This window comes from Trypanosoma equiperdum, assembly GCF_001457755.1.
Source record: "Trypanosoma equiperdum strain OVI genome assembly, contig: ctg_763, whole genome shotgun sequence".
In the NCBI taxonomy this organism is placed as follows: Eukaryota; Euglenozoa; class Kinetoplastea; order Trypanosomatida; family Trypanosomatidae; genus Trypanosoma; species Trypanosoma equiperdum.
The window spans coordinates 112,470-120,917 of record NW_027124713.1 but is presented as its reverse complement, the minus strand read 5'-3'; the positions used below and the strand labels follow the sequence as shown (position 1 = coordinate 120,917).

Here is an 8,448-nt window from a genome sequence, read left to right as displayed (position 1 = left end):
AAAAAAAAAAAAAAAGAGAGAAAAATCAAAGAAAAAAATCTTTATGTGGATGCAGCACTCATACTGAGTAAAAGCCGTGCAAATTTTATGTTCTAACGCCGCACCTTCCCCTCCACTGATAGCAGAGACGCGCCCAGAGCCCACGTAACCTTCACGTCGCTCAGAACGTAGGGGACGTTCAGTTTCGTTTTGTCAGACAAACCAAGCCCTGACGTGAGGAAACCATATAAATAGGCAACGTCCATGCAGTTCGTCCCGCTGTTGTGCTTCCCACCTGCGGAACACACTTGTTCGCCCAATTCCTTATAGTACTGAACGGTTACATTGTCTGCTGGTCGAAGTCGCCATAAGCGATGGAAGAAGGAAAAGGCGAATATCTCAACCGATTGAGCTCCTTCAGCAAATTTCAATACGTGTCGGCCGCCCCGGAGAGCCGCCAAGTGTTCCGAAGAGCGTGTATTTATAAAACGATGGAAAAAGCGGAGGCATGCGCCAAATCCCTGCGCGTTGCCATCAATATTTTCTACAAAACTAACCCCTCCCTCACCATCAATACGATGCCGGTACCGTGATGGAAAACATGGGAATGACGTCCGCTCGACCGCTGTCAATTCTCTCAGCACCTCGAGTGTGGCCTGTCTAAGACCCAACCCCAGAAAACTGTAAGTGTATAACGGAATCTCCGTAACACCAAAATGCAGGGAGGTTATGAACTGTGTTTCGCCGGTGTAACCTGGCGACATTTGAAGCACAAGCTGTGTAGAGGCGCCACCCATATCAATGGTTGCAATTCGTTTTGCCGTAGAATTTGGGGTCCCCTCCGCTGACCTATCGAAACGCCCGAGTAGGTACGCCACCGTAAGCCACGCGTCCATGCCCTCTTCATCACCATCCATGACGGAAACTGAACCCACCACGAACGGATATCGCCGCAGCACCTTCTTCGTCTCGCGGAGGATGAATTCGACTTTTTCAGGAGGAAGAAGACGTAAGCCGGCCGTTGCCTTTAGCGTCACTTTTGTACACGGATGATAAACTTCAGGGATTGCACGTACTGCCGTTGCCATTAGCGGCTGAAGGTTTGCAGATATGTTAGCGGAGTCATCACTAGCGAGCTGTGAAAGGCCTGGATGGGTGCTGTTGTACACCTCCCCCACGAGACGCCACTTATTGTACTCAAAAATGTGCACTCTGGTTCCTGTACTACCAGCGTCAAGCAGAATGTCGTACATCAATGGAGTGTCGCAGAGTCCTGTCGTGCTCTTAGGCAGGTCGCTATTGTCGCTGCCCTTTCCCGTAATCAAGCTCAACAGCGCGAAGAGAGCTACGAGGAAGGTGAGTCCAAGAAATAAGAAAACGCTCACGTGCCAATTTCTCTTGGCATGCAAACCGCGTCTACGAGCGGCCATCCGTAGGGTAACCATCCTCTAACAGACACCATGCAAGCTACGAGAAGAAAAAAATCGGATGACAAGGTTGCGAATGGAAACGATAAAAAAAAAAGAAAAAGAAAAAAGTGAGCGCGTTACTAACGGTAAAGGGAGAAGTTTCAAAATCCCATCTCAACAATGGCTTCAAAAGGGGAAGCAACTCCCTACGCATACTTATTTCGTACTATAATTATCCGCAGTGTACATTTATCGCATCCTTTTAAATTTACTCGTGGGACCAAACTCTCATACACCAGTTATTTTCATTTCACATCTAATACACTGCACAACCAACACGTTTTCTATCGCCGACCAGCATGAATGGTTTTTCAACGGCCCCGATATCTTTCAGTGGGCACCCAACACGGGGACAAAAAAAGGAGGGCAATTATTTCATGTAAAGCAATTGAAGTAACGCTTGTCCCCCACCCCCATGGCAGCCGATTTCACTTAACTGCCGCGAAGCCTTCGTTACCTCACTGGTTGGATTCCATAAACTCCAAGCTGCAGTTACGCTGTCACGGGGTTGAGCATTTCTTTTTATCTTTTTTTTTTTGCTTATGAGTTACTTGATGAAAAGGACGGGCCGAACTTCACAATTTCCCCCTTGTTTCCCTGTCAAACCGTCTAAAGAATATCGGAGTGCGGGTTAGTCCCCCCTTTGAGTGTTTCCTGTCTTGGAAAAGGAAAGTGGTGGAAAGGAAAAAACATTGTGGATCAGCCCCCTATTACGGGAGGCAGCGGCAATAATAATAATAATAATAATACGTGAAGATACATTCAAGGAAACAGTGTAATACGTAATCCACACTTTATGGTTGATTTGGTGTGCAGTAACGAAATTTTTTTTAAAAAAAAATTACAAAATCAACCTCACACATTGTTCTCTCCTTTTTGCCCTTCCTGTTGTCAGGTGGTTCCCCCACCCGTTACTTCAGGAGCTGCCCATCCGTAACAACTGACCTCCCGTCTACATATATAATTCAAATTGCATCATTTCGTCCACTCACAATAGCACCAAAAGAAAAAAAAACGGGAAAAAATTTACATTCAGTGACTGTACATATTGCACTGTGATGGGCCCATCACCGCGCTCCACCCAACTATACTGCATCCAACGCAAACCCGGAGAAGTGAAGAAAAATAAAAACTAAAAAGAGGTAGGGCGATATAGCGCTGCGACGTATCAAAGCAAAGAGAGGAGCTCGCTGAGACGAAGCAGCTGCACTGCGCCCTTCATGCTCTGCCCACGCATCCCACAAACCTTCATCATCTCTCAATATATAATCGTCGATTAAACTTTTTCAGGTTCTTAATATCTTCCTCGCAGATGTTTGTTTCGCGGAGGGAAATCACCCGCAGCAGCGGCAGCTTGCCGAGCTCTGCAATGCCCTTCACCACTGGGCAATTATCAAGATTTACATACTCAAGTGACTTTACCGCTGCAAGGGGAGTCACATCCGTAATTTTTGCGCATCCTTCCAGCGAGCTTCTTTCGAGGTTGGAGGAACTGCTCATTATCTTTACGCACTCATCGTCAAGTACTGTGGAGCGAGCGCTCAGCATTCGAAGGTTTGAGAGTCCGCTGATATCGCCCAGCCCCTTCTCGACACTCTCGCACATGTTAATATTCACATCCTCCAATGTCTTCAAGTTAGCCAGGCAAGAGATATCCGTTATCCGCGTACACGCCGCTATATTGAGGCTTACGATACTTTGTGATGTGCTGATTACGCTCAGGCATTCGTTCGTGACGGGAGTGTAATGCATGTAAAGCGTTCTCAGCGACGGGAGCTCACTGAATGAATTCAACCCTTCAATGACGTTGATGCATTCTCCAATGTTTACGTGCTGCAGTGTGCGAAGCTTTTCAAGTGGAGAAACGTTTGTGAGCAGAATGCAACGTTTCATTATCAATTTTGAGATAGTCGCGCTACAACTTAATGCGCACAAGTCATCATCGGACACCCCGGTGCCGCTTAGATCAAGACACTGGAGGACGGGAAGTGTACCGAGTGAACCAATACCACTTACCACATTTTTACATTCTGCCAGGTCTAATTCTTGCAAGGTAGTAACGGTATCCAAACGGCTCACATTCGTCAACCGCTCACATTTAGAGAGCAAAAGTTTCTTGAGGCTCTGACTTGCGCTAAGCCTTGCAAGGCACTCATCAGTGATTCCCGTTAGGCTGGCATTGAGAATTTTCAAACGTGGCAGCGCACCGAGGGCGCCAATCCCGCACACACAAGGGAAGCAACCGCTCACGTCAATTTCTTCCAAAGTTTCAATGCTAGCCAACGGCTCAACGTCTGTGAGGCGCAGGCATTCAGACAGATCAATCCTTCTCAAGGTGTTGCTTAAAGTGAGACCGCAGAGGAATTCATCAATCACGCCAGTGCGATTCACCATCAGCGTATGTACGCGCGGTAGCCGACCCACGTTCCCAAGGTTAACAACGTTTGGGGAGTTACAAATGTTAATTTCCTCCAGGGTTTCAATGTTGCAGAGTGGTCGCACATCACTGTCGTTCATCGTTTTGCTACTCAAATATATCCTCCTGATATCTGGGAGGTCTTGAAGAGAAGGAATGTTACATATATCGCCGTCCATCTCAACATGAATGTCGCGCAGCGACGTCATGCAGGTGAATAATTTCAAGTCGACTGATCCGCGACACGATGTCAACTTCACTCTTTGGTAGTTTTTGTCCTCACAAAGAGCTCGAATCTCCATATTGCGTATAGCCCGCTCCGCTAATGTGAGAGTGCTGGAAGTCCGGGGTGCCGCGCCACCATTTTCGGCAACGTATTCGGTTATTGGTTGATCACTAGCATCTGCAACGAGGGCAACGGCATTCGCGAGCCGCAAGCTGTTTCTCTGCTCAGCCGCTTGTAACATTGATAAAGTTTTATCGCTGACCTTTTCTCCTCTTCGTAGTGTGCTTAAGGGGAAGAAAAAACTGACACAGAATGTAAAAAGAAAAAAAAGAAAAATAGCATGAACGAAACAATCCAAAAAAAAATAATATGCTGGTTCGCTTTGTACATCGCAGCCCTTTGCATCTGATCTCCTATATAAATTCGCGTAGAGAATCATTACGAATGTTATCCCCTAACACCGCTGTACCATTTTTCGATTACAATACCCCTTCCCCCACCTCCCACAATCCCACGGCACATACTGCCGATACCCCACCAGAGATATTTAAAGAAGGATTTCCATCATCATCATCATCATCATTTCTCCTTTCCATGTATGCCCTCTACAACCGCAAATATTTGTGTGTGTGTGTGTATGTGTGGCTTCACATCTCGTTCCGTTGCTTCAAAGTATTTAAATGGTACCGACACTAGAATTCAAGTAAAGCTGCTGACCATCCGGATGGATGTGACATGAACGTCGGAAGCCCCAAGCTTTACGGAGCATGAAGATAAGATGTTGCACGCGCTGAAATAAAGCCGTTTCAACAGCAACGAGAACTTGGACTTTAGGATTGCTCTATTCCCTTTCCATTTGATTGTTTAGTCTTTTCCTTGTTGCATCAAGAAAGAGACAGGGAGGGGGGGGAGATGACAAAAATGACGAGGCTACACTCAGTAACGCCATTTCGTGGAGTAAGAAGGGTGGTACAACAATCATGAAAAGTCGACCGTTTTGACGGTGTTTTCTTTCGTTGTACCTTTAATCTTTTTGTTTTTTTCTTTCGCCACCCCCACGTTTGTTATGACCTAAGAATCTTTCGCTCAAAAATTAGAGGAGATGCCGCAACAACCCGCCGGAGGTGAGATCGCGGTGGACGGTAATACAGCTAATTATTTCGGCATTTTTTTCTATTTGAATGAGTCCAACGACATACAGTTGCACATCAGATGGCGGTCACCGTACGCACCATCGATGCGCCCCACCGTCGGCCAGTACTTTTCAATATTGGAATGCGGCGCTGGGAATGCCGCGGTGCGACGACTGTACGGCCTATCCCAATTTTCCGCAGTAACACATTTGGCCGTGTGCGGCGCATTCTTCAGAACATTGTTAGTTTTGTCCTGCTCACCCCGTTCTATGGCTGCTATTTCACCGCGTATTGAAATTAATGCATCTGCTAAACGATCTAGCTCCTGTTTAGATTCTGACTCCGTAGGTTCTATCATCAGCGTCCCCGGTATGGGGAACGCCACAGTTGGTGAGTGGATGCCATAGTCCATCAGCCGTTTGGAAACATCTTCTGCCTCTACCTCTGCAGATTTCTTGAAGGGGCGCAGATCAATGATGAATTCATGAGCACACAAATCCTCTTCCCCAAGGAACATGATACGGTAGTGTTTTTCCAGACGTTTTTTGAGATAATTAGCATTCAAAATGGCGTGTTCCGTGCACACCTTCATCCCCCGCGTACCCAACATCAACATCAGCATATACGAAACGGTAAGAATGGAAGCGGAACCATACGCTGCCTGCGACACCTGCCCAAATGACTGCGATCCACCAACTTTCTGTCTGAGAACGGAATTAGGTAAGAAGGGAGCCAAATGCTGCCGCACTGCGATGGGCCCCATACCGGGCCCACCACCACCGTGAGGAATGGAAAACGTTTTGTGAAGATTAATATGACATAGATCACCTCCGATAAAACCCGGCCCTGTGTACCCGACCATCGCATTAAGATTGGCTCCGTCAATGTAGCACTGTCCTCCATGTTGATGTACCAACGACGTGACGGACAGAATGTCTCTGTCAAACAGTCCGTAGGTACTGGGGTAAGTCAGCATGATGCACGATAGTTCCTTCGAGTGCTTTTCACATAGCTGCTTCAAGTCCTCCACATCAATTCGCCCATCTTCTAAGCACTTTAAGGTAACAACCTTCATCCCTGCCAGCACCGCTGAAGCAGGGTTTGTGCCGTGGGCACTCACAGGAATCAAACAGACATTTCGCTGACCCTCCCCTTTCGATTGGTGATAAGCGCGGACGACGCGAAGGCCGGCGTATTCGCCCTGCGCCCCACTGTTCGGTTGAAGCGAAACCGCATCCAGTCCCGTTACATCTCGTATCTTCTGCTCCAGATCAAAGCACATCGCACTATACCCTTGCACTTGGTCTGAAGGAGCGAGTGGGTGCAAATTGGTGAATGTGCCCCATGATAAGGGCAACATAGCTGAAGCAGGGTTAAGCTTCATGGTACATGATCCGAGAGGGATACAACCGTGTGTCAATCCGTAGTCTTTTCGTTGCAAGCGGTGTATGTAGCGCATAAGTTCACCCTCGCTTCTGTATTTGCAAAAAACGGAATGTTGTAAGAAAGATGAAGTTCGAGCGAGTGCTTCCGGGAACGCCGTTTTGTTCCTTCCGATTTTCGTGAGGGCCGCAAAAACAGGTAATTTCAAGCCCGCAGCCTCCAACAGGGACATAATGTGACTCTCTGTTGTCGCTTCGTCAACCGATATGGAAACTGTTCCGGTACCATAATCGAGAAAAACATTTATGCCCTTCTCATTGCACTGGCTTGCGTAGTCTTCGGGCGTTATGCCTTTTAAGTTGAATGTAAGGGTGTCAAAGAAAGTCGTGTTCACAACTGAGTGACCTGCGGATTCCATACCAACTGCCAACGTCTTCGCCTTCTGATGAATTTCATTGGCTATGTCCGTCAGACCTCCAGGGCCGTGATAAACGGCATAAAAGGCGCTTACCGTCGCTAAAAGTGCCTGCGCAGTACAAATGTTTGAAGTGGCCCTCTCCCGCTTGATGTGCTGCTCACGTGTTTGCAGGGCCATCCGTATAGCGGGGTCTCCTGCAACATCTTTGCTCACTCCCACAATACGACCTGGAACCAACCGCTTAAACTGTTCCTTTGCAGCGAAGAAAGCAGCATGAGGACCGCCGTAACCAAGTGGAATACCAAACCGCTGAGAAGTTCCCACAACAACATCGGCCCCCATTTCACCTGGTGGTTTGATGAGCAAAGAGGCCATTAGGTCTGCGCCACAGCAACACAGAACACCGTGGTCTTTTGCCTTTTGAAAGAGTTCCGTAAAATCATGGACCGTCCCGTTCGCGTCAGGGTTCTGCACGAGCATACCACACGGGGAGACTTCACCCCAATCGAATAAAGCCGGGTCATCCACCACAACCTTAATTTTGAGGGGCTCCGCTCGTGTTTTAATCATCTCGATGCACGAGGGGAAAACATCCTTTGAGACAAAGAACGTGTCCCGCTTACGGTTGTGATGCCGGAATGCCAAATACATTGCCTCAGCACAAGCGGTTGCCTGATCCAAGAGGGATGCGTTTGCGACATCCATCTTTGTCAGATCTGTTATCATCGTTTGGAAGTTTAACAACGATTCCAAACGACCTTGAGATATCTCGGCCTGATACGGCGTGTACGGCGTATACCACCCAGGATTTTCAATGACGTTGCGAAGAAGTACTGAGGGAGTTATACACTCGTAGTAACCTTGTCCGATCATGCTCTTCAACACCCTATTCCGTGCCCCAAGTGAGAGAACCGAAGAAAGCGCGTCCTTCTCACTAAGAGGTTCAATTTCTTTCATAGGTGGTCGCATAAGTTCAGCAGGAATCGCGTCTGCCATCAAATCCGAAATAGTCTTCTTTCCGATCATCTGAAGCATTACCTCCGTGTCGGCAGCGGTGGGCCCAACATGACGGTTAACATAGTTACCAGCCGCGCTCCACCTCGCATACTTCACAGTGGAGCATCGTAGGCTGCGAAACGCACTGCGATACATATGTGATCTTTCTTTGCCAGCAAAGGTAACTGCTGATGATGTTCCTTTTTAAGTAATGTAGGTGCTCGAATGCTTAAGAGAGAGAAAATATTTTCCCCAACGATGGCACGTTCACGCCACGGTAAAGGGGGGATATCAGGGAAATAAAACGGGAACACTCGAAGGCGTCAGTAAATGCCCTGCATAGCGTAACGCATATTGGAGCAAACGGTATTCAAGGGGGTTGCATGTGATGAATGCGTGAGCGCACAAAAGTCAGAAGCAGTCTGCAA

General features: G+C 47.7%; 3 protein-coding genes across 3 annotated transcripts; all 3 read right to left on the bottom strand.

The window, feature by feature from the left end:
• Positions 1 to 92: 92 nt before the first annotated feature.
• Positions 93 to 1,424, bottom strand: TEOVI_000356700 (nucleoside diphosphatase, putative; the record flags this gene model as incomplete). Its single annotated transcript, XM_067226456.1, has 1 exon — positions 93 to 1,424. One exon carries the CDS (start codon positions 1,422 to 1,424, stop codon positions 93 to 95), a length of 1,332 nt encoding a protein of 443 aa, XP_067082557.1.
• A 1,275-nt stretch (positions 1,425 to 2,699) lies between these two features.
• On the bottom strand, positions 2,700 to 4,331 carry TEOVI_000356600 (paraflagellar rod component, putative; the record flags this gene model as incomplete). Its single annotated transcript, XM_067226455.1, has 1 exon — positions 2,700 to 4,331. One exon carries the CDS (start codon positions 4,329 to 4,331, stop codon positions 2,700 to 2,702), a length of 1,632 nt encoding a protein of 543 aa, XP_067082556.1.
• A 932-nt stretch (positions 4,332 to 5,263) lies between these two features.
• On the bottom strand, positions 5,264 to 8,176 carry TEOVI_000356500 (pyridoxal phosphate containing glycine decarboxylase, putative; the record flags this gene model as incomplete). The annotated part of the gene is made up of 1 exon (XM_067226454.1): positions 5,264 to 8,176. One exon carries the CDS (start codon positions 8,174 to 8,176, stop codon positions 5,264 to 5,266), a length of 2,913 nt encoding a protein of 970 aa, XP_067082555.1.
• Positions 8,177 to 8,448: the final 272 nt, after the last annotated feature.